The 27,065-nt window shown below is 35.8% G+C and overlaps 1 protein-coding gene across 1 annotated transcript in view; it reads left to right on the top strand.

Annotated features, from left to right (window-relative positions):
* The window catches only part of FBXL17 (F-box and leucine rich repeat protein 17), a 302,561-nt gene that overhangs the window by 79,269 nt on the left and 196,227 nt on the right, over positions 1–27,065 (top strand). The window contains exons 5-6 of the mRNA XM_076363233.1: positions 8,576–8,683; positions 19,484–19,614. Of these exons, the coding sequence (XP_076219348.1) occupies positions 8,576–8,683; positions 19,484–19,614 (239 nt within the window). The remainder of the gene's footprint in view (positions 1–8,575; positions 8,684–19,483; positions 19,615–27,065) is intronic.

Below are 27,065 nucleotides of genomic sequence, written 5' to 3'. Positions count from 1 at the left end.
ATGGTGCTTTTAATGAAAGGAACATGGATTTGTCGGATTCTTGACCAAGAAAACTGAAAGGGTTTGGGCAGTTAGGAGGCCTTCAGAAGGTAACCAGAGTAATGAACAAAATGAAACAGTTAATGTTTTTGATGTGTGAAAATGACAGTGTTCTTGGAATAAAGCAAAAGGAAGTAGACTAACAGTGTTTAATAGTTGGCAGGCATAATGACCTAAGTAGTTGAAGGGTTGTGTGTGAACAGGGCCTCCTGTATTTCTGAACATTAACAATGCGTTTCTGGGTCCGTTTTAGAGGGGAAAGAGTGTGAGCACAAAGAGTTGTTTGTCAAAGGCCCCTTTAGAGGCCCTGAAGTTGTGGTAAACAGATAAATGTGCCAGAGTACATAATTTTAATGGGAATGCGTAAGATCAAATTGCATAGGTGAAGTGAAAATAAAAGTTAATTTCCTTACAAAAAGATTTTAAATGGGCATGAGATCTGTTCTGTCAGGGTGAACAATAAAGCTGTTGAATAAACTGGGTTTTTGTGTTGTGTTTCTACTCATAATACAGAATAGGAAATACACTTGTGTAGCTGTGGGGGCGTTAAAAGGGCAGATAATGCAAAGTCATCTTCTTACACAAGGAGGAAAGATTAAGCGGCTAGACCAATAAACCGTGGACCTATTTTGCAGTTACATGGAAATATTTTTCTTCCTTTGTATTCAGAATGATACTAAATGAAAATGCTTGATATGTATTTCTTAGCATGTGGACACATCAGTCTTTTTGATTCAGTATTATGAATAAAAAAAGTGGTCAGGATATTATTTTTAATTTTTACAAATTATTATGCATTCTTCTGTTTAAAAAATATGCTGAGTAACACTTGGTTTTCCCATAACCTTTTGTGAATATACCATATTCTTGATGTGTGGTTCTCATTACATAACTTGTAATACAGTGGCACTATCTGTCTGCAAATAAGTACATAATTTTTTAATTTTTTCTGAAATTTTAATAGTTATCAGGTTCTGTATACATGCTGTTTGATGACAGATGTAGAGTTTTGTTCTGGAAGCAGTGTTTTGCCAATCCAGAGTAAACACATTTTGATAATAAATTTTGTCTTTTGGTAGGAGGGCAATATTTTAAAAGCTGAAGAATTGTTTTTATAATTTTGTTTGCATTTTGCAACAAACAAATGAGGGTGTGCTGATAGCCTTGTTCAATATAAGTACATTCAAACTGTACTTTATTAAATTGTGAGTTAATGGAAATCAGAGAATTTATATTGAGAATTGAGTAGCAATACAATCCTCTTCACTCTTTTCCTCCTCTCAAATGTGAGGGTGGGGTAGCATAGTGTGGCACAGAGCCCCATCAAGAGAGTATGTTCTGATGAGGTCTGAGGTAACCAGGTGTGCAAAGGGCAGAAACTCCTGGCAGGTGTCACATTCTCATCTCAAAATGAGACAGCCACAGAGTTAGTGCTTCACAGATACAAGCAGCAAGCACATAAGGAGTACTGCCAAACCCAATTCTGTATTTTGGGATGCTGTTTCAGGCAGCTAAGGCCTCCGAGTCCATGCTTTAGTTATTGTATGCTGTGTGTGTGCTGTGAATTGTTGATTCTGACGGAATAGCTCATTTGTAAGGTTCACCTTACAATACAGGCTCTGCTTTGGTATTTCATGTTTACATTTCAGCTTAAATGGTGAGACCCACTTCAAAAACAGGTTTCTGAAATAAATTAACATTTAAAAATTAAGTTGATCTTAAAATACTGAAGAATTTTTGGTTTGTTTTCCTTGTTTGTAAAAAGTCACTTAAATTGATGGATTAACAATCAGCCCTTTCAGTTAATAATGAAACAAGTTTTACTGCCATTAGTAAGCAGCTGTGTTCTATTTTATGAAAGACTGTAGATTTGTTTTGTATAAAGATCTTTTTAATGAAAAGAAACCAATCAAATCTTATAAACCCAGATTGTGAAAAGATTGAAGATCTGGCCTAAACTTTAGAGATTTATGTATATATATATATTTAAAAATGGGGATAATTTCCTTTTCAGGTAGATTGTTTCCTTCAAAGATGAAGTAATAGAAATATTTATATTTCTGTATTTTGGGTGCTCATAGAAATTGGCAGTATTTCTTACATCTTCCCTTACTACTGCAAGTTAAAGCTGACAGTTGTTGAATTTCTATTGTGATTAAGCAAATGGTTACATTTATCCATATAAGTTACTGAATGTGAAGAAATACGTAGTTTGTCCAATGGCAGTTAGTTAGGATAAGCCTTGCCTTGCTGCTGTTCACTAATGAAATTTGGGTGTCCTGAAAACTTGAGCATGATGACAGATTATCTGTGCCTTATTTTTGCCAGTGTTCTGTAATTGCAATATGGGGTCATGACTTAAATGCATCTTTGCCAATAATAATTACTTTGTCACAGCTTTTATGACAAATATCATTTAAGCTGATGCTTGTGGAAAGCAGACAATGTATCACTACTAATGAATATGGAAAGTCTTTTGCAGTTTAAGTTTAAAATAAATCTTTTAAACATAAACTTCGTTTTTTATCTTTTCTGCCTTTTGTTTTCTGGGGGAGGGAGAGAAAAAGAGCCCTTTATCAAGATTTGTGTGTGTTTAAGATATGTCTGTGCTGTATTCCCATTTAATTTAAAATGAGTTGGTTTTGTATTCATGGTCAATCAAATAGTATAATCTATTTCTAATAAATTGTATTATTAAAATAAGGTTAGGAACTGATGCTAGTGAGTGCCCTGGCATGTTTGGTGGAACCGTAGGATTAAATCTGTAAGTAAATACTTTGAGTATTGCAGCCTCCTGTAGAAATGAATTTAAAAATTAAATTGAATTTGTATTTCAATTCAAAAGTGGTTAAATTAAAATGATTTGCTTGTAATTTCTTACTCATTGGACTAGGAACATATATGTAATCTTAAATGTTTGTAAGTATATGTTTTAGTTTAATAGTGTAAAATTTACTGGTATTTAACTTCTAGTGTGATATTGTGATCTCTGTTTGACCCTCTGTTAAAAAGTAATTTAAAAAAAGTTAGTCAAAAGAGACGTCATCTTTCCCTGTGAGGCAAAGAGGGATCATCTGATCATAATTCTTTACAATGACTAGCCTTTATTTCCATCTTCATTGTTTCACAAAGTGCAATGAATTCAACAACTCTTACCTTGCATCATGGCAAGCTGTTGGTTACATTTTAGTATAGAGGTAGCAATGCAAATTTTAAGCTAAGCATGAAGAACCTATGTAAACACACACCTGTAGTCAGTTTCTTGCAAAACTATTTCATTGCTGTGATTTTTGAATTTTTTTTTTTTTTTTTAATGACATTTAGTGTCTTTCCTGCTGATAGAACAGTGGTAGCCTGGCACCCTTTGTTTACAGTAGATACAGATATTTCTGTATATGACCAATCTCATTGCTTTATGTTTCTTTTTTTGTATGTATTACATCCTTGTGTATGTAATTGAGCTCACCTGTAAGCTGGTGAGCTGAGTTAGTCCAGGATAAATGCCTTCGCTCTGTGTGATTTCCCTGTATCTTGGGAAATGAATGCATTTCAGGATTTTTGGTAAAAAGGGAGTAAAACAAAGTTATGCCTGAGGTTAGCCTAACTGCACATTATGGACAGTTATGGCATGCAAGGATTTCAGGGAAAACAGACCAGGGAAAACACACATTGTTTGAGTATGTGATATAAAACACAGAATTGCAGGGCCTGGCCACGTGCTTCACACAGAGCAGATTTCTGAGTGGGTTATATGTGGGCCTTAGTTTGTAGTATATAATAACGCACAGGTAAGGCAAGAAAGTTTTAGGATTGAGTTAGCAGATGAGCTTTTTGTAAGCCTATCTCTTTTCAAACATAAAACTGAATTTTAGTAAGTCCTCTCTGACCCTTCCCTTCTTTCTGTGCTGCCCAAAAATAATTACGGTTAAGCTGGTGTCTGAACAAGACAGGTAAAGATTTATGGAGTAAGGAATTGGGAGAAAAGGGGTTTTTTTCCTACTATTAGTGCTGACTTCTGCAGTGGATACCTATATGTTATATTCATGACAGACTGACTCTCTACTTATATGAGAGCATATTTTACTGTGGCAGAGTTTATCCTGCTAGGTGTCTTTCTTCTGAGGAATATTTTACGTATTTTGCAAACTTTTATTTATGTATTTTACATGGAAAAAATTGCACATAAAGATCTACTTAGATTGCAGTGCACCTGTTCAAATAAGAGAACATTCTGTGCCATTTACTATTTATACTCCTATCTCTTTTTCAGTTATTTCTGTTTGAGCTTCTGTAAGTTTTTATTAATTGTGAGGCTTTTTAGTTGGAATTTAAGTGGCTTGTATTGTTGTACCTCAAACTTTCTTTTTGAATTATCATCTTTGCTTCAGAGCTGTTCCTTTTTGCTCCTTCAATTATTGTATAGAACGTAAAATAAACTAATACTTATAGAATCTAATTCAGAATAGTCAAAATACTGAATTTCTGTAAAACAATGCAGAACTGGAATTCATGTATAATAGGCTGCAATACATAAAAAGAAAATGATTAAACCATATCTCACTTATCATAGATCTTTTTAATAGGAGCAAAATCTGTACCATTAGTTCCAGACCAGCGTATTTCCCATTCACAATGCTTTAGTGCATAACTTATAAATCTGTCCTCATCATCCTATATTACTTTTTCAAAGCAATACTAACATCAAGCAAGACAGGATGAATGAAAGTCAATGAAGGTGAAGTAGACAATCCAATTATTAAAGATTCTTGGAAGAACAGTACTGTGATCTATAAAAGAATTGGGTGTGAATTTCTGTATCTTTGTTGACAAGGGTCATTTCTGTAGAACTACGGTATATTTTCTGTGGTAATCTGTTTTTAGATTATGCTAGTCTAATCTGTTTGTATAGTATGTTTTAATGTAAGTTGTTTATACTCTAAAATATTTGTTGGTTTGGAGAAGCTGTATTTACAATACACATTTCATGTACCTGTTCTGTCTCTTGAGTGGTGAAGAGGCCTTTGAGGAAAATGTAACATAAAGTTACATATTGCATTACGAAGAGACAGTGTTAAGATTGCATAATCATTGCATACATGCCGTTGCTAATTTTCCATGCATTTTTTTCATCAGTCACTTATCTTTCAGTCATTCTGCAGAACAGGCCATCTCTTGGGAGCACAAACTATATCTGTACAATAAAAGAGGTTACTATTTCTGGCACCTGCTTATGGTAGAAATAGTGAGCTGGCCTGCATGTTTGAGTTTAAATACAAAAGTTCACGTATGTATATAAGCCATCTGTGCTAGGCACTGCAGATGATAAAATAGAAGAAAGTCTACGCAGAAGAATAGTTGTTTTCAGCCTTAGAAACTTATTTGAGCTTTAAATTTAGCTTTGTTGCTTCTATTTCAGATCTGTCTGAAACTCAGCTACTTTTTTCTCCCTTAGACAAATAGGTCTGATGAAAAATAATACTTCTGCATACAAATCTTGTCCTATTATGTTTTTTGGGCCATATATAAATAAGGACACATAGGATTCAGTTATTAATCGTAGGTAAGACTAGGTAATTGTACTTGACTATAATGCTACATGTTTATAAATAAATTCTAAACTATTACAAGTTCTTACTGCCCCGTACCTCTGCAAAAAGGAGAACAAAAAGACCTAACAGAAATTTTATTTTTTACCCTTTCATCACATATTTAGTTTACAGGTATTTTGATCTGATATTTCTATACATAGTGTCTTATATTCATTTTATGAGAAGCCATTCTTGTGAAATTGCAAGTGTGTGTGTGTATATGTATACACAGAAATATATATGTATATTTTCCTTCCCAACTAATACAATCACAGGAGAGTGTGGTCATATGTTAAGAGTAGCTAACCAAACAGAGTATCAAGTGGCCTTCATTACAGGCTGTCTGGGTGGAAGTCACGATATTAAAATATCAATTGCTATAAATGACATAGGGTCTGAAAAAGAAGTAATATATTCCTACACACTGGTATAGTAAAGAATGCTGACTGTGAGATTACAGTGCTGATTGAAAAATTTTTTACAATGTTTCCCAGTAAAACTTGAAGTCAGCTTCTGCAGGTGGTGGAGTTTTGTTGGCTGACAGCAAAGGACAGGATCTGTTATTGAACTGAGCTTAAAGACAGCAATAGGTTCAGTGCACTGCTATTTTATTTATAAGTCAAGATTTAAGAACAGAAATTGCTGTTTGCAGTAGCAAAATGCCTGTCTAAATTGGTGACTTCTACCACAGTAATTGTAAAGCATATTCAGGTAATGTCACACCACTTTTGACAGATTGTAAATAATTTTTCTGAATCTGGAAAATCATGAGGCTTGCATGGCATACAGGGGTAATGAAGCGTCTTTTTCTGACTAGATAGATGCTGCATATCTAATGAGCACTGAAAAGGTTCATTGCTAATCTATAAACTATTTAATATACCTATTCATAATCTACTGTTATTAATGTTTATCAAAACTATTTTTTCACAAATTTTGTTTAGAATGCAGAAAACTCCATAGTATGAACAGAAGATGTTTTAAGACGTAGTAATTTCATTACTTGCATTCAAAACATCGTTTTTTTTCAAAGTCTTCAGGCACCCAAATGTCAGCTATATAGAAGAAATTACTTGTATTTTAAAGTTTTAAGCTCTGTAATGAATTTGTGGTGTTAGTCATTTACACTATTGATTTTTCATTGCTACATTTTCTTGTTAGCTAGGGCAAACCTGTTTGCAACAGTGAATCATACTCTAATCCTCTGTAGGGAGAGGAGGGGTAAGATTGTAACAGGGTCCTTCTCTTTGATCATTAGTTGAAACAGAGGGTTTAGTTTATCTTCTACAGAGAAGATAAACTCCCCCCTCGCCTCGGTTCCCCCTCCCAGTGTTGCTGGTGGAATGCTAAATAGTGCAAATCTGTAAGTCTTTACCTTCTGATAGTATTTGTCAAAGGTTTTTAGTAGTCAATATCTTAAAATTCCCAATTAATTGGTGTGGCTGTCCTCAGCTGAGAGGAGTGTGCAAAAATAAAAGTGTAAGATCGTGTCAGATCAAAATCAAAGAAGAAATTTCTTACTACACTGTTTTGTTCAAGTAGGCAGGCCTGAGACACGGGTCTGTGCAGATACGACATGATCACTACCCAATTTGTGATTGAATCTGTTTAGCTGACACTTTTTCCCTTCCTTTTGGCCTGTTTTCAGTTTCATTGGCTTCTAAATACACAATCCCAAAAGGCTTGTCTTTTACTTTCATTTGGCAGGTGTGCAACAATAAAAATCTTTGCTCACTGAGGAAATTATGCTTTGAGAAAGCTGCATTAGACCTATAACCATATTCCATAACCTCAAGCCAATACAGCTGGTATGTGGTGGTACACTTACAATCTTGTTGGCCTCCCTCACCTCTGGGCTATCTTTTCAGAAATAGTTCTGCCAGAGTCTTTACCAAGGTCACCATATGCTGCCAGTGTGCAGTTAAGTGACATGTTAGTCAGGCAAGTTGGAACTGTGGATAAAGGTGATCCACAGCACAGCAGGAATAATGTTCCTATGTATGTATTCACCTGAGGCTCAGTTTAGCTGGAAAATACAGCTTTTGTCCCAAAAGCAGTATAGAGTTTTGCATTACTGTAACTTGCACTGGGAATATACACTTCTCTAGGGAAAAAAACCCCTTGTTTAAAGAAAGATACGCAGGTGTCTTAAGTGTACCCATGTCCATATTATATTCTTCACAAAGTTCACAAAATGTTGTCCTTTTGAATATTTGGTCTACATAGAAAGCATCACATTTGTGCAATGGATTGTGTTTCATAGTTACTAAATTTTATTAGACAAACTTAATTATAAAGAAAAAAAATAGTTGTAGAAATAAATCACAGTAATAAACTAGGTAACATCTCCATTCAACTGATAACTGACACAATGGTATATTACCATGAGATACAAGTCTCATGTGGGAAACAGATGTAATATTATCTTTAAGTTAAAATCATCAATTGCTTTGTTTTAGTAAAAATGCTTAGAAAAGGAATATAAACTTAAGATATCACACAATTCAAAATCCTTGCAGAGTCAATGATGGGTATAGCACGAGTCTGCAGGATGGCAGTAACATAAATTTATTAGTATTTTCATGTTTGTATATAGTTTATGAGAGTAGTGGATAGAATGGTCTCGTGGGTTATTTGCAGGTAAACAGGATGACAATAATATTTGAATTTGTGGCCATCATTCTCTCTTTTTCTTCCATGTCTTCTCCTCCTCCAAGAAGATGATCCCCCTCTGCCAAAGATGATCTTTTTCCTTCCTTTTCATGCACATATATAGATGCGTGTGGTTACCTGATGTTTTCTCTCAAACTCTTGAAATAAATAGTAGCGGTGATAATAATAATAAAAGTATGAATGAGCGGCTTGCCAACGTTACAGAGAAACTGGTTAGACTCTAAGTATGTGCTCATATCACCTATTCAACTGTTACCTGTGTATCTTTTCTGTAGGTGACAGATCAGTCAGTGAAAGCTTTTGCTGAACATTGTCCTGAGCTGCAGTATGTTGGTTTTATGGGCTGCTCTGTTACATCGAAAGGAGTCATTCACCTCACCAATGTAAGTATCGTAACTAGTTTTAACTAGTCATTAGTGTGTTTGACTATTACCAAACCATAGGTATCAGTCAGGATAAATTTATACATATGATGAATAACACTGTCATGCGTAGAAACATGACAAGATAAATGAACTTTGCATTACTTGAACAGACACATTCAGATTTCCCTGTGTAAAAACACTGTAGTAAAAACATACTTAAGGGATGATACTTTTTCTTGGAAATAATAATACTGTTCAGGTCAAAAGTCTTTAAAATGCCGAATTACACCAGATTCCATTGCAAACAAAACAGAATCCCATAATTGGAAGTGCAAAATTCTTAGTGCAAGAGAGTTAGACAGACCCCTTACTGCAACAGTATATCCCCTATGCACATACATTTTGTATATATCCATCTTTGTATTTTAACAAAGGTAGTGTGACAGATACATAAAAGAAGAAGGAAAGAAAATAAAATGTAAGAGGAGTGATGTGTGGGAGAACTAATTTGAGTGAACCTGCAGAAAATACTGGAGGCGTTCAATAAAATGAATGACTTGGATGAGGTGGACAAACAGCATATTAATTAAAATTCATAACTGAAAGTAAATTCAGGGATCACGCAACCATCAGGGACAACAGAGGAAAAATGCATCTGGAATAGATAAATTAGTATTTATAACTAAAAATTTTAAAAAAAAGTTCAAATGGGAAAATGGAACTTATTATAACTGGTAAAGGTGACTGTAGAAATGGGTATTGAATATGAAAAGTTCTGGTAAACATAAAATGGTTAAAAGAGGTCTTGAAGTAGCAAGTGGAGAGCATATTTAATGAAAACAGAACATGCCTGAAGAAAATACGGGTTTTTTGATGCAGCTGTGCAGCCCTCTTGTTGTTATACAGAACCATTCAGCATATCTGTGAAATATTTTCATCAGTTTAGGGCAGCTTAGTAGCTGATTTTAAAGAAGAATTGAAAACGTTTTGGAACACACGCAAAAAGAAGTAAGCCAGAGAAATTAATTTGCATGGTAAAGTTATAGCACCTCAAAGGGTGCAATTTGGAAAGGACTCTGTGTATATTGAAATGATGTGTAAAAAGGGCATGTATCTGTGGGAGAGAGAAATAATACAATAATTTTCATGTCCTATGAAAACTATATATGTATAACTATAGGTTATATTTATATACGCAACATAAATATAGGAGGTATGTAGTTTAGAAATCTGACATAGACAGGTTATGTAGTCCAAGGCTTTGTGGGAAATTCCCACAGATTGCTTTTCAGGTGCATGCTTTGATTACTGCATTATTCTGGCCTAGATTTGTTCAGTATTTAATGGATGTATTATCCTTCAACCAAGTCACTTTAGCATCCCATGCGTTTGATTAAAGAAAAGTCAAGATCTTGTTTTTTTTCTTACTAACATTTAGTTCTGATTTTCATGTGGTTTAATAATAAATTATTAGAAATCCTGATTTACATAGGAGTGACATTGTTGTACTTAGTCCTTCAGAAAATATCTAGGAGGCTGCTTCGTCACAAACTTGGAAAAAGTCATATAGGATAAGTAAGTGGTGCATGTGCCTTTTGTTGGGACTTGAGACTTGGGGATTCCAGTTTCCTTCCCTCAAGCTGGATCTATAGAAACTTTCTGTAGGCTATTAATACTGCAAAGACAGTGATGTACTAACACTGAACGTTAGGGTTTGTTCAGTCTGGAGAAGAGAAGACTCTGGGGAGACCTTGTTGCAGCCTTTCAATACTTAAAGGGGGCTTATGAGAAAGGTGGGGACAAAATTTTATCAGGGCCTGTAGCGGTAAGACAAAGGGTAAATGGTTTTAAACCATTTTACACTGAGGGTGGTGAAACACTGGCACAGGTTGCCCAGAGAGGTGGTGGATGCCCCATCCCTGGAAACATTCAAGGTCAGGTTGGATGGGGCTCTGAGCGACCTGATTTAGTTGAGGATGTCCCTGCCCACGGCAGGGGGGTTGGGCTAGATGAGCTTTAAAGGTCCTTTCCAACCCAAACTATTCTATGGTTCTGTGATATGACATCTTCTGTAAGGTTTGGTAAGTATTCTTTCACATGAGTGACTTTCTGTGCACAGTAACAAGGTTTTTTTTTATATTTATTGCTACTTTAAGCTGAGGTACATATGCGTGTAATACAGGCTAGTGGGATGATGCCGTATATTGAGGGGAAAAAGAATGAGTAAGAGATTTTCCCAGTCATGCAGCGACTGGGAGATTGTATTGGAATTCAGGCTTCTTTACTCTGAAGCTATTGACAAGTGATACCTGGTTAATCTTGCTGCAGTGACTTCAGTAGTGTTTCCACTTGGCTCCTCTGGCAGGTGTTACTTCCTTGTAGTACAGCAGGCAATTTTAACTAAAACTCTGAATTGCACTGAAGCATCCGGCACAGACACAATGTTCCATTTATATAGTTTTTTGGAGGAAATAAGCTCCAGCAGGGAGTTAAATTATCTGCGGAGTAGTAACAAGACCTTTAACTGCTGCATCTGTTTCCAGAATTCATCTGTTGATGACATCAATTTTTTGTTCTAACCATCATGTGTTTCTTATGGTCAGTTTTGTGTTGAGTTCTTAACTAGTACTTCATAAGTGCTAAATAATAATTCCAGTCCCATGCAAGGCTGTGCAGAGCTAGTTCCCTTCTGTCCTTCTGCTTCCTGTGTGCAAACAGGAGATAACAGCACTGGCCTCTATTGTAAAATTGTTTTGAGGCTGATGGATGTATAAAAATGGAGTGGTTTACTATTACTGTATTCCCCCCCTAGTAATGTTAGTTCTCTAAAAATACTGGCACTTGAAAATTCTGAATTACAGTGCTGCTGAATTGCAGAGGTTTTTTAATAGCTAACTGTGGGGTATGGTAGTGAAAATCTTGTATATTTTAGAAAAAGAAGAAACATTCCGGGTTCATTTTCATTATTTTTCTACTCAACATTCAAAAAAATTTTCTGCTTGAGCAAAAGCATGTTATCACACTAGTGCCTTTTTTCCTTGAAGTTACTATAAACTGCAAAAAATGCACCTAAAGTAAATAATGATTATTGGGCAACATTAGAGGCACTGCATGTACATACACAGGGAGAGAGAAAGGGAAAGAGGGAGTGTGTGTATATGCAATTCAAAGTTAGATGCCCAGTTGAAACCAGTGGTTTGTTCTGATGACCTAGAATGTTTTATTTTGCTTTGTAGATGTAATGTGTTAAACAGTGTCACAAAAGATCTGAATGATCTTTTGTCATAGATCTGTTCTATGACATCAGAAAAATTAGTCGAACATTTATCAACTTTGTTTCCATGGAGGAGGGGAGAACATGTACTGGATATAGCATTGTAGTTTTTATCTTCTATTTTCAGTACATACCCAACTATTGTTGCCTTGTTTTATCTTTTTTCTCACTTGTTTTATTATTTACTTACCTTTCCCTACATGATTTGTTTTTGCTTGTTTTCTCCCTCCCCCCCTCACATCCTTGTCTCTCAAGAGTTTATTGCTGTTTATTTTTTACTTTTCACTTTCTTCTTATCCTGTAAGTGCAAAGATCTATGCAAATGTGCAAAGTACTTATGCACGTTCGGTAATTGCGTTGAAGACTGAATAACCAGATGGGTAATTTTTATTCATTAACTAAATGTGAATAAGAAACTCTATATGCTAACTAGTGAAGTTGTGGTTTTTTAATTTTATATCTTTGGCCCCAAAAGTGGTGGTATTTTCTTCCCCTCTTGTGGTAATTGCCTCTCAGCAGTTTAATTGTTGCACTTCTAATAGAATTTTAACAGCTGGCATCAGCAAATCTCGACACCTAGACATAGTTTTATTTCCAAGCCACTTCCTTGGCTTCTTCCTTTGAGTTCTGATATATATGCAAGAGTAAATGCTTTGTAGCAGTATAACTCTGTACTTCTGCACCATGTACTTCTGACAGACTATGTCTGGTAAAGTTTATTACAGACATTTTCATCTAAATACGTGTGAATCCTTGGACAACATCTTGATAGAAAAAAGTTCTAACTTACTATTCTAATCACCAATACAGGAAGTCAGTTTATCTAAGAACTACTTTTGGAATAATGTGATCTTTATTCTTTCTCTGTCTCATAACTTTTACCCAAGAGTCATGTCCAATCCAACTCAGTCACACCTGTGTCTGAGTTGGTGGCCAGTGCAAAGTCAATCACAATTCAGACTTATAGAATAAATATTTAGGACTCATTCAGTGCAGACATTATCAACTTAAGAGTTATATAATAATAATAATCTACACATGACAAGATAGATTTTTGCAAGAGCCTTTTCTAAACTGAGGTACTGTATGGTCCCTTTCTTTAGTAACTGATTTGTTTTGACATGAAGTGCTCTGCTTTATGCTCTTTTTATAGTAATATTTCAGCATACCTTAAAATCGTCATGCTTCCTAACTAAGAACATGATTGTTCTTCTTTGGCTAGGTTTACAGAAAACAGTTTTTTTAAATTAATTTATATAATGAACTATATTTCTTAAGATGGCATATGTTTTATTTGAATCTGTTTGCATTTAATAATGTGTCCTTTTAAAAGTTAGTCTTCCAATCATAGGAAAAAGTCATTAAGTAAGGATTTCTGAACATAGGGATTCTGGGAGATTCTTTGTGAGGATTGGCTTGATACTGTAAATGATATGGTGCTATAGACTGTAAAAAAAGAACCTTTTTACATCTTGTCAAACTAAAGCTGACCATTTTGTTGAAAGAAGTCAACTATGTCCCGCCTAAGAGATTCTTTTCATCGTTTTTAAGAATTTGATAGTTGTACCCAACTGCAGGTTCTTTCAAGTTGCAATGAAGTAAAAAAGGCATTGCAGAGAAGACTGATTGCATGGTTGAAAAGGTTTCAGTGCTCTGTGGCTGTGTGAAACTTTAAAAAAAAAAAAAAGTTCATTAGAGGTACTTGAGAGTAAATAACACAGAGAGAGCGTAAACTATGACTCAGCGATAATGTAGTTCAACAGCAACTGGTAGAGTTTATAAACTGGAAGTAAGTCTTGTAATGCGGGTACTTGTCATGGTTTAATCTCAGCCGGCAACTAAGCATCACCAGCCACTCACTCACTCCCCCCCGGTGGGATGGGGGAGAGAATCAGAAGAGTAAAAGGGAGAAAACTCGTGGGTTGAGATAAAGACAGTTTAACAGGTAAAGCAAAAGCCACACACACAAGCAAAGCAAAACAAGGAATTCATTCACTACTCCCCATCAGCAGGCGGGTGTTCAGCCATCTCCAGGAAAGCAGGGCTCCATTACAGGTAACGGTTACTTGGGAAGACAAGCACTGTCACTCCGAATGTCCCCCCCCTTCCTTCTTTTTCCTCCAGCTTTATATGCTGAGCATGATGTCATATGATATGGAATACCCCTGTGGTCAGTTGGGGTCAGCTGTCCCGGCTGTGTCCCCTCCCAGCTTCTTGTGCACCCCCAGCCTACTCGCTGGTGGGGTGGTGTGAGGAGCAGAAAAGGCCCTGACTCTGTGTAAACGCTGCTCAGCCACAACTAAAACATCAGTGTGTTATCAACATTATTCTCATCCTAAATCCAAAACATAGCCCCATACTAGCCACTATGAAGAAAATTAACTCTATCCTGGCCAAAACTAGCACAGTACTATATGTGCAGTTTATATGTGTGTGTGAGTAGCTCCTCTACAATGGGTCTTAATTTTAGAAAGGAGGGCATTATATTTGTTTTTGTAGCATAACTTGTAAAAGTATGCATGCAATAAATCAAAAAACAAACTATTACATCAGTCATCTTGGAAGGAGTAGCAGCTTGAATACAAATGTCATTCACTTTCCTATTGTTTTTTGCTGTGGTACATTGCAAAACAAAGGAATCTATTGAATAAATTTGTTTCCTTAATTAACATATATTTTTAACTCTGTTTTCTTCTCAGGCATGTTTTTTTACAAATACCTACACTCTTCGAAACAAACTTCCTCTGTTTTGTTTTTTGTGAGTGATGCAAATTAAATCTCTGTGCTTATAACAGGTTTTGAATGTGTATTTCTCATTTAAGCAATGGGAGCTCAATGTTCTGCAATATTTAACTTTAAGAAATGAAATTAGAAGTTGTGACTGTTCACAACATTAAATCTGTGGGAAAATAGTCTCCTCTGTAACTCTTCAATCATTTTCCAATTCTTTAAACCATATATGATTACTGTTTCAGGAACACAGTATATCTCAATAATATAGTTCAGTTACTTCAGCTCTTAAGTAAAAATTAATGTATGTGACTTTTTAAAAAATAGTTTATAGATTCTATTGACAAAATAATAAAAAGAATGTGATTTACAATTTTTTCAGGTTGCTATTTTTTATTTCCTGTGATCATACATTTGCTTTGGGGGGCTTAAATCAGAGAGCAGTTTGTTCCCTGAAGGCACATATACACAGAGAGTGTCAAGAAAATTAAGCTTAATTAGCAAAAGATGTGAATTTAAAGCTCATTAAGTCCTTATAAGCACTTTCCTTCAGAAATAATTTGGCTTTAGTTCTGAAGAGGATTGATCTTATGTGGATTGTTTAGTTGTGGACTTGGCAGTGGTAGGTTTACGGTTGGACTCGATCTCAAAGGTCTTTTCCAACCTAAATTATTCCATGTTTCTATTCTATTCTATGATTTTTAAGGAAGCATACCTCTCCAGGAATTGTGGAAGCATGTGGGGAACAAAAAAAAAAAAAAAAAAGAATTGCATACTCACTATATTAGTAGTCCCCTACAATAACAGCTAAATATTCACAGGAGTTGATAAACTCACACTGAAAAATTAGCTGTGATCCCAATGGTAATAGTAATTTTTTATAAGTATATGACATTTATGCTAAACTTGAACAGTCTCAAATCAGGCATATTTTCTCTCTCTTTTTTTTTTTTTGGGGGGGGGGTGTTATTACAGTTTTCAAATGCTCTAGCTTCTTGATTAGCATTGCACATATTTTAATATTACAAGTTCCAGTAATCAAGATAGAAGTCTTACGAACTCCATAACATTCAGACACACAAATAGTATGATAATTTCTGAATCTTTAAATATATCAGCCTCCATAAAATTTCATTTAAACCAACCAAGTATTGAACAAAAATGATTTTATCATAATTTAAAATATTTGATATCCAAAAGTAGTAGGTAATTTCTTAAAACCAGTAGTATTTAATTTTTTAATTTTAATATCTTTTTAAAAGTACTGAAGCTCTGTTTTTCAAACTTCCTTTGTCCAAAACCATTTTGTGATCCAAGTGGTTCTTTTGCATCTATCATTCGCAGTGGAACAATTCCCTTTCAGTACATTTTAACAGGCAATCTCCTCATAAAACCTATATGTGCTGGGCTGTCAATTCTCTGTCTGTTAGTGGGACTGAGAGGAAAGGACCAACATCCTGTTCCCATCTAATCTCATTCATCTAACTAGTCTCCCTCTGAAATTTAAATGCTATTGTTATACTATCATACAATTTTAACACTGAGTCAATATTCAGTAATTTCAGCAAGGTTTTGTATATATGTAGCACACAAAATTAGTTCAACTGTTCTTGCTTTCTCTTAATTCTTTTATTTTCTATTTCATATTTTTAAGCCCTCTGTCTACTATTTGCATTGTCTGTTTTATTGTCACATTAAATATTCCTTTTTCAGTTAAAACATTTTGTCTGCTGGAGTTGAGTTCAAAGTTTAAATTCTGCTCATGCTGAGCATTTTTTGTAGAGCTATAAAATTAAGAGTTGAAGAAAAGTGTGAATATATGGAGAAGAGTGGTCCTGAAATTGTTCAAAAAAATGGTATTGCTGCATGAAGAAAATTGGTTTTGATTGGAAAAAAAACAAAAGGAAAATCTTTATTCATCCTGGTGCCCTAAGATTGAGTATTTAAGTCACATATTATCCTTCTCCCGTGAAAAAATGCTAATTAAAGGTATGCTATTTTAATCTCAAGGTTTATGCATGCACTGAAGATTCAAACATCCCAACTGTCCAATTGTCTGCTTCAGCGAAGTTTAATTTTTTTTTATATCATATGACTTTGAGATGTGAGGGTTAGAGGTAGAATATAAAACTTATGTAATTTTTCTTGCCTTTTTTTTATAATACTAGTGATTAATAAAGAATTCAGCATTGTAGCATTAACCCCTTACAATTACTTTTTTAGGTAAAATATGTATTAGGACATTTGTCATTAAAGTATCCACCCATTTTTTTAATGAAAAATCGTTACATATACATTTATAACAATTCTCCAACTGGTAATAAGATGTTGATACCTCTGGTTTAAATAGGCAAAGGGGTATTCTTTTCACCTGTCATGTTCAGATTGATACAAAATCATGTCAGAAGGTGTAGCGCTTAAGGGAATGTGTATCCGGTTCTGCAGTTCTTGAAAGTCATTCACTCGTCTGAAATGGCAATAGTGAGGTTGTATAGATGAAATTATACTTGAGGAGTTTGTATCAATCTGAAACAGTCTCTTCAAACTTCTAAGACAGTAAGGTTTTCTGGATTGAGTATGTTGTGCCTGATAAAAAGAATAATTAACCTACCACTATTTGATAGGTTAATTAGGCTGTTTAAAATGAATGAATGTGACAGTAAAAAAGGCAAGCGATGGTTGAGTTACTGTGTATTGAATATAATGGTAGACCATTATTAGTATGAAGGAAGGAAACAATCATCCTCCTGTGACGGTAAAGGATAAAATCTACCTTGGAAACCCTATTAATTTGGTCAATTGGAATACTAGGAATTCAGTTTAGGTTTTGAGTCTAACCATGCAATGCAAAAGTCTTTTTTTCTTGGGAAATCAAAAATTCTTTCTGCTGCATTCCTCATTGCCTCTATAAGGTAGATACTCTACTGTTACCTCTTACCTAATTTGAAGCCATGTTAATTAGACACTTTTTAGAGAAGCACTGACCTCCACGCATTGATTTATCTTTAGTGTAAGTTCATGTTTTTTACTCTCTCAGTAATAATAATGATAAAAGAATCACCAGTATTGCTACCTGCTCATAAGAGTGTTGTCATGAAAGAAAGCATGTTTTAGTTAAGAATTCTGTTTTTTTTAATTGGAAGATTTTCTAATTGTCTTTGAGGTCTCCTGATAAGTATTTGTTTACTGTCATAGAACATACACATTGTTGAATTGTCCAGTAGGTTATTTCCTATGTCATAGGCATTGGCCATGTTATTGCCAACATAGTTTAAAGTCTGAAGTATCTAATATGAATAGCTGCATGAAGGTGAGAAACATTCAAGTTGCTCTAAGCTTCCCTTTCTCCTTGTAATTTACGCAGAAAAAATGAGGGATTGGTTGTGAGCTTTTTTTGGGTGCATAGAAGGTAAGTCTTTTAAACTTCCTGCTAGAGCAGTATGTATGAAATGCAGAGAGACAAAGCTTGTAAAACCTGTCTGTTTTACCAACACAATATCAATCATTATGTGCTTTTCTCCCTCATAGGCAGATAAGATTATCAGAAGTTCAATGGGATTACAACAAGCACCTCCACAGTACACCTGTGGTAGTATCCTAATAATAGGAATATTATTGTCCTACTTCCTATAGACATACCCTGCAGTTGTTTCTCAGAGCTCAGGTTCCTTATTTTTATGCTCGTTCTGCAGAATTTTTGTAAGCAGTATGTGGTTTATCTTCAGCTTTAGTTTGGAGAATGTTAAAAACTTCTGTAACAAACCACCAGAACACCAGTTTCTGTAGAAGACTACCTACATTTGAAGTCCTCTTTTTTCCTTTTCTTTTTATCTTTTTTTTTCTTTTTTTTTTTTTCCCTTAAATACTTTGACTTAATAATTAACTACTGAAGTGGACCGATTGTATGATCTCAGTTGTATGCCTTTACTTAATCAAATCCTTAGTGACTTAAATCACTGAATAGGATTATTTTTTCTGTCTTACAGGGAAGGTAAATTTAATTAAAGTGTCAGTATTACCTAATGCAATTATTTTTCCAAAGTATAACAGAGATTATTTCAGACAGCTTAAAAAGCAAACAGCACTTGGAGGTTATTATGACTAAACTGATCCGTTGTTTAAGGATACTGCAGAAATCTGTAAAAATTTTCTTCTTTGACTCCATAGCTCATAAAAGTAGTAAGAGGGGGTTTTTTTTGCTTTTGAAGGACATTATGATGATTAACAATAGTAATAAATCAGATTAATCAGTGCATAAATCTTAATCATATTGTTCTGTGACTCCAGCTTTTGTTGTTCAGAATATCCAAGTTGTTATTGATGGCTGTGCAGGTGAGACTACAGTAAAAATGCTGTATTTTCCAGGGAGTTTGTAATATTTACTTAGTTTGAAAGCCTTAGACTCTGGAGTCTTTTAGTCACATGCATTTGAATCTAAGCACAAATGTGTTGTTGCCCATTCCTTCCATGCCCTATTTTTCTTATAGTTAAATGAGCTGGTATGCTGCATTGGTATCTTACACTCCATATAGCTAAAAGGAGGAAGGCCTAGGCCCCTATTGTAGATGTATTGGACCATGAGTGAGAGTGTCTTGATTTCATGGAGTAACCTAGAGCCTGAATTCCAAATTTGCTAAAGTTGGATTTTATTAATATCTCTGATACGTTTCCTTTTTGTGGAAGATACAGTAATTTCATCTTTCTTGACTAGCTCGCACATATTATACATGGTTCCAAAAAGTTTAACAGTTTTTATAAGTTATGTATTTGAACAAATTTCAGATTATTTCTTTCTATCATATTTGTTTCAATAGCTAAGAAATCTTTCCAGCTTGGATCTACGTCATATCACAGAACTGGACAATGAAACCGTGATGGAAATAGTAAAGAGATGCAAAAACCTTAATTCCCTCAATCTGTGTCTCAACTGGATCATTAATGACAGGTAACTTCATTATAGCATCTAAAACCAGTATGAAGCAAATTTAACTAGTTGTATTAGTTGAGAATAATTCCTCATGGCTTGGGGGTTGGAGGAGATCAATAAAAGCAAGCAGTGTTTTATGTTGTTCTTGCTTGTTTTGGGTAAATCATCTAGACTTTGTATATTTCTGTAGTGGAGAAAATTTTAGTTATAACTGGATGGCAGCACTAATATGTTTCCTGTAGATTTCATGAGAATGTGCTCTTTACCAGGTGTGACTGAAATGTACAATTGCAATTATGACTCCTTCAGTAGGTAGCCAGGATTTAAACAGATTTATATGCATACAAACAGTGAAGCATATTTCTGACTACAGAAGGAAAAATAAACTGCTTGTGGGTTAAGTAGTGGAATTCATGTTTTTTTAGAAAGCAACAAGTCCTTCATTTTTTGGCGAAGAGACTTTCCAGAATGAGACTGAAAGAATAACTGGGGTATTACCTTAGGCTTTCCCTTTTGACCAGAATACCTCCTATCCTGCTGTATTCTGTCCTTTTGCCCAAGTAATACACAGATGGTATATAGTTATATTGCACATCAGATGAAAAATGAAAAATATTGAGAATTTTAAAAGTGGAAGTTTCCTTTTAAATTGAGAAAATTGAGCAAAGCCACTACCTCAAGGTGCACAGGAAAGAACATTTTGAATTACTTTTAACAGATTGGTTTATTATAACTGGTGCTTTAAATGAAAGGAAAGAGACACTTTTAACAGAGAAGGGTTCTAAAACAGTTTCATATGAGCCAGAATGATCTGTTTTAGCAATTGTACTTCTTCCCTGTGGTTACAGACTTTTTTCTAACACACTCTCTTTCAAGGTTTTCTGAAGTCTTTAAGAATGTACTACAGTGTAAATGAGCTTAGACTTTGGTGAAAGTATAATGTTCTAAAAATACTAAAATTTAAATGTGTTGAATAGGAAGTACCACTGAACTTCTACTTTAGTCTTTAAGACTGTTTTCTGGTTTTGCAGGTTTAGGTCAGACCCTTAATGTAACTTCACTGGTTTTGAAAGTATTCAGTTGCCCCAGATCTTTCTGTCTGTAGGACCTTATTTTCCTATGCAGGATAAGGCTACTGTAATGGAAAATTTTAGAATAAGTCAGAAAAAATACTAAGAAGAAAAAATGTAAATTTAAAAGACAGACACTTTTCAGGTTTTAATTAAAGTACTTAGAAATGGCATACCTTTTCTGCATGAAAGTTTTGAGTAGGACAGTCTGCTAAGTATCACCCAAACTGATGTCACGCTGTTCTTGAAATTACTTTACTAGAATTAATAGAATAAGAAATATATCTTTTAATTATATGCATATGACTCTAAAACTTCATATTGATTATAGTTAGAATTATGAAGCTTAACAAGAAAAGGAAACTCTTTCCCGCAATGGCAGATAACCTGCTGTTGTATGTAAACTTTTAGATTGTTGACTTCTGTCTCTGTAGTTCTTTCCATTTTGTATTTATTTCTAATCATACCTGTCAGTACTTTTTCAACATGTGACTCATAACTAAAACTTGACTACAAATTTAAGTGAGCTATTTAAATTAGCTTCAAGCTAAAAGCAAACAAAGAGAGAATTTAGAAAATAATTAATGCCTTTGTTAAATCTTATTCATAGGCAGTCATTTGGCAGTTCAAGTATTTTTCCTATTTTACAAGTAAGCAGAAGCTCCAAATACTAGTCTTAACTGAATAAAGTCATTCCCCTTACTCCTTCTAAATGCTGAATTAAGAATTGCTGAAAATTATATAAAAGGAACGCGATACAACCACTGGGCTTTAATCAATGTAGACACCAGTTCAGCAGAGTATTATAAGCATATTCACTTTGAGGATATGAGTGATCCTTCAGAAGTTCACAGGACTGTTCAGGTGCTTACCTTGGGTAAAAACCCAAGTTAGTTCAAACTAATTAAATTAATGATTTGAGGCAAGATGAGCTTTTTTTTTTGTTTTTTATTTGATGCCATTCGATGGCTCCTAGTCAGAGGGGATGTCAGAGGAGATTCTGCATCTTGATACCTTTGAGTAAACCTTTTGTTTATCGTTGTTTCCAACACGTATGAGATAGTAGCAGTCTAATGTTTTACCTGACTCTTGGTTTTAAAATAGAGATCAGTTCCACCACCTCACCCCCTCAACCTCCGTTATCAAGACTGCTTACTTGTGAGATTCAACTACATAGGGCTTGTATTCCAGATTTTTTTCAAACTTAAGACACACATTCTCTCTAGAATGACTGAGGTTTGGGTTTTTTTTCTTTTCTTTAAAGCCTTGAAAAACTGTTTTCCTCCATTCCTTTGTGTAGAATCAAGGGTGAAAGAAAACTGGAAAGTTCTCAAAAATACCGGTATAGCTTAAAGATGTATGTGTGAATTATCTCTTAAAGGTAATTATTGGTAGGTTTTACAGCAGAAGTAAATCACTGGTTTTAAAACTTTATTTTAGATTTCTTTATTGTTTCCAGAAATCCATAAAAATTCTTTCCATAAGCAAAGCTGTGGCCCCGGAACATTTATAGCACTCATGCTATAAATGTAATGACCATTACATTTCTTGCTAAGTAACTGAAAGGAACTGAAACTTACAGAGTACAAGATCTCTGCATGGCAGGCACTTGCTAAGATTTTGGTGCTGTGATTCTTCTGCACATGCAAGAATTAACAAGAACTATTACTCCTCTGTTTTGATTAAAGCTATTTTTGTTTTTGAAAGTATGCATCTAAAAGGCTTATGTAGGGCAGTAAAAAACAATTTATTTTTACCTAAGGCAAAAAATATGTTCAGTATGTTCAGTTGAGATACTTTTGACTTTAGTTTTAAAATGAAAGAAAAATAGGTCTCTTATAATGACTTGTAGGAAAGTCTCTAAAAGTTGAGAGTTAAGCAAAATCAAAAAAAGACCTATTAAAGTAATCTAACATAATGATTTCTTCTGTAAGTATTACAGCTCCCTCAAAAGCTTAATATACTATTTATCATGTTGGTTAAATAAGTTGTAGAAATGGTCCTACTACTTCTTTCAAATATGAACAAAACCAAACTTGCAAATTCTTTTAGTATGCATCATGAGTAGATTATCTCAGGTCTTTGCAAGTGGAAAGGAGTAAAAGTGAGTTCTCTGTACATGGTGATGTAAATAATATACTCTGAGGCTTGATTTAAATAACCTTATCACTTTGAAGTTGTCTTAATGGTCACTGCATTTGTTGTTTTGAATTTAAATTGATAAAATAAAAATAGTGACATCTAGAAATACATCTCATGGGGGATTCAGGAAAATGTAGTATGATGTACCAGCAAAGTTTTCAGGGCTGTGTGGTTTTCTAATAGTTTGAGGAACAATCTGCTGCGTATTATACCCATAAATGATCAAGGAGCAAGCAGCAGTTAATCTAACATTTTTTTGTGAATCTTATCACTGCAGACTTTGAGTTGCAATTCACTTCAACTTCTGTATTGCATAATTCACCTTGAGATAGACATTTAAAAGCTGTGCAGTGACTGTGAAGTCGTTAGAGCATTTCTGCTTGCTTAAGTCATCCTTCTTAGTAAAACACTCCCTTAGCAATATTTGTAGAGAGGATGTTTGCCAGCCCCTGTTGTATCTTTGGTTCTTCTAATAAACATCACGGTGCAGGGAATAGTGCAGATAAAATCTCACTAGAGCTACAGTGAGATTTTTTTGGTGCCATAGCACTGCCAGTCATCCCAGATAAAGTTCCACCTGCAAAACAAAATTAATGATTGGTTTTGCAGTCACAGGACAGTAATTTTCCAACCATTTGAGAACTTTGGTCCTTCCTCTGTAGGTGGTGCCAAGTGTTCTTGTAATAATGTCTCAAGAGAGCTGTATTTTTTCACATAATTTATCACACACTGATTGTAGGTGACTTTGTTAGCAGGTGCTGAGATTTGCAGAGCATCTGGAGGTTGTTGAGAGTAAGCTATGGTTGTGACTTGGAGGCAGATATGTAGTATCTGCATGGCACAGTAAAACAGCAAGTAATGTTGGTTGATGACCTTGTAGTGGTATCACTTACCGCCATCAGACTTCTGATTAGTGATGTGAGGAAAGATAAGCATTATGTGCACCTCCCTGAGCTTTCAGTACAGATGGGAAACCTGGATTTGGCCTAATTATACCAGTTCTGAGAAAACTGCTGTCCTTTTGTAGTACTTTCATGAAATATCACTGTGGATAAACCAAAGTAAATGGTGTAATGGGACAGTCTTCCCATACTGTAATGATTAAGACTTGTTGGGGTGAGGATTCTGGTTGGAGTCCAAGATGGAGGAACTTGGAAATGCCAGGAAATCAAGATACAGAAGAAATTCAGAGGAAATATGGTAAATGGTTGGAAGCCAGACCATAAGCCTGAAAAACAAAATGTTTGTGCAGTAGCACAGTCAGGAGAAAGGAGCATTTTCTCCTTTGAAAAGAGTCCATCTGCTTTATTCTGCTGCGTCACTAATGCAGCATCATTTTCTCAGGATTGGGTATCATACTTGTTGGCATAGACCATATGGGGGTTCTTACATTGCTACTTAGCAGAGTAAATTGTTAATGTGGTCTTCCATATGCTAGAGAAGCGTTTAAAAAATTTGTATTGACTGCCTACCATGAGCTCATGTGAACCCATGTAATCAGCCTTGGGAGAATCTGCTGTGATCTGGATGTGTTATGGGTAGAGGATACAATGCTGAAGATGGTCTCAGCAGGTGATTAGCTCACTACGTTTAGTCCCAGAGCTGCTGGTGTATGTGAATGCCCCGGCATTTCATTAGCAGACATGAGCATCAAAATAGTAGCTCAATTCTTACAGTATATTTTTAATAAAATGCAGGATTGGTGAATGCTAGAATTATTTTCAAGATAAATAATAAAATTAATCTTCTCTTCCTGATAGTGCAAGTCTCTGCATATTTGATGTGGAAATTATTTTAATAAAATTACTTCTAAACTAAAAATGTATAAAGCTTTCAGCTTGCCTATATTTTTGCACAGGCAAAAATGTTCATTTTATCTGTGGTGACTACAAATGCTAATATTAATATAGCAGCTTAGTATTCATCACCTTTGATCTGACTGAAGTAGAAATGTGCTTCAGGAGCACTGATACTTATTCCTGTCATTTTGTATAATCTGGACTTGGGGATATAGTAGAGCCTTCCAGAAAAGTAACTGTATTTTATATGATATTTGTCATGAATCATTCTAGGTGAATACTAGCATTTCTTAATTCTAATTTAATTTCATCTTTTCAGTGTTATCTGAAAGATGATCTCCTTTGAGTTCTCTGCATATTTATCAGGTGTTTAGTCAGCTACATTAAAAACTTGAACTCCATAAAAAGTTATATAAAGTAACACAAATTAATTTTACTTTTAAAATTACTTATTCTTTTGAATGTCATCCTTTTTAATTAAATTTGTAAGAAAATTTGCTTCACCCTGCAGATGTGTTTGTAAAATGGTTCGAGGCTGACTTTCAGATTTTTTAAAATTTTAAGATAAAGCATAGAAGTTGGACAAAGAAAGATAATTGGCATGCTTTGGTGAATTATCTACTTTAAATTCTGGGTCTTTTTTTTTAAATGGTTATGAAGAAATTTATGAAAAAATAATTCTTTGTGATTAGTTCAGAGTGGTGGGTTAATGTTGGCTGGCTGCCAGATGCCCACCCAGCTGCTCTGTCACCTCCTCCCCCCCGCTTGCCCCCCCCCCCCCCCAGGACAGGAGGAGAAAATAAGATGGAAAAGCTCATGGGTCAAGATAAAGATGGGGAGATCTGTCATGGCTTGACTTGGGGCAGATTAATTTATTGCCAATTAAAAATAGAGTAGGATAGTGTGCGGAAAAGAAGGACAAAAATAAACCACCTTCCCTTACCCTCCCCTTCTTCCCACGCTCAATTTCAATCCTTCATTCACAACTCGTCTACCTCCTCCCCCTGAAGCAGCACAGGGAGGCAGGGAACAGGGGTTGCCATCAGCTCATAACACTTCATCTCTGCCACTCTATCCTCACGCTTTTCCTCTGCTCCAGCATGGGCTCTTGTACTGGGTTTATGTGGCAAGGTTTTGGGAGTGGGGGGGCTGCAGGGGTGCCTTCTGTGAGAAGATGCCAGAAGCTGCTCCTATGTTGGACAGTTCCAGCCGGCTCCAAAATGGACCTGCTGCTGGCCAAAGCTGAGGCAATGGTGTGATAACATATTTAAGAAGGGTAAAAATTACTGCGCAACAGCAGCCAGGAGAGAGGAGTGAGAATACGTGAGAGAAACATATCAGTGAAAAAGGAGCAGGTGCTCCAGGCACCGGAGCAGAGATGCCTTTGCAGCCTATGGTGAAGACCGTGGTGACGCAGGTTGTCCCCCTGCAGCCCATGGAGGTCTGCGATGGAGTAGATATCCACTGTGTAGCCCCTGGAGGACCCCATGGTGGAGCAGGTAGATGTGCCCTGAAGGAAGCTGTGACCCCGTGGAGAGCCCACATTGGAGCAGGCTCCCGGCAGGAACTGTAGCCTGTGGAGAGGAGCCCACTCAGGAGCGTGTTTTCTGGCAGAACTGTGACTCTGTGGGGGACCCATGCTGGAGCAATCCATTCCTAAAGGACTGTACCCTGTGGAAAGGACCTACGCTGGAGAATGTTGTGAAAACCGTCTCCCGTGGGAGGGGCCCCATGCTGAAGCAGGGGAAGAGCGTGAGGAGGAAGGAGCAGCAGAGACAAAGCATTATGAACTGACCACAACCCCCATTCCCCATTGCCCTGCGCTGTTCAGGGGGAGGAGGTGAAGGAGTTTAGAGTGAAGCTGAGGCCAGGAAAAAAGGGGGGAGGGTGAGGTCTTTTTAAATTTGTTCTTATTTTTCATTATCCTGTTCTGTTTAATTGGCAATAAATTAAATCAGTTTCTCCAAGTCAAGTCTATTTTGCCCGTAATGGTAATTGGTGAGAGATCTCCCTGTTCTTATCTCACCCCAGGAGCCTTTTTCATCTTATTTTATCCCCCTGTCCTACTGAGGACAAGGAGTGAGAGAACGGCTTGGTAGGCATCTGGCATCCAGCCAAAGTTAACTCACCACAGCTCTCCATGGGCAACTGTCCTTCACGAACTGCTCCAGTGTGAGTCTTTTCCATGGGCTGCAGTTTTTCAAGAGCTGCTCAAATGTGGGTCCCTTCCACGGGGTACAATCCATAAGGAACAGGCTGCTCCAAGCATGGGTCCCCCACAGGCCAGTTTCTGCCGGAAAACATGCTCCTGCATGGGCTTCTCTCCATGGGCTGCAGCTTCCCTCAGGGCATCTCCATCTGCTGTGGCATGGGGTCCTCCACAGGCTGCAGTGTGGATATCTGCTCCAGCATGGTCCTCCAGGGGCTGCAGGGGAATCTCTGCTCTGGAGCCTGGAGC

The sequence above is a fragment of the Aptenodytes patagonicus genome, chromosome Z (assembly GCF_965638725.1).
Source record: "Aptenodytes patagonicus chromosome Z, bAptPat1.pri.cur, whole genome shotgun sequence".
Taxonomy (NCBI): Eukaryota; Metazoa; Chordata; class Aves; order Sphenisciformes; family Spheniscidae; genus Aptenodytes; species Aptenodytes patagonicus.
Note: the sequence above shows the minus strand (reverse complement) of the source record. Positions and strands in the feature narration are given on the sequence as shown.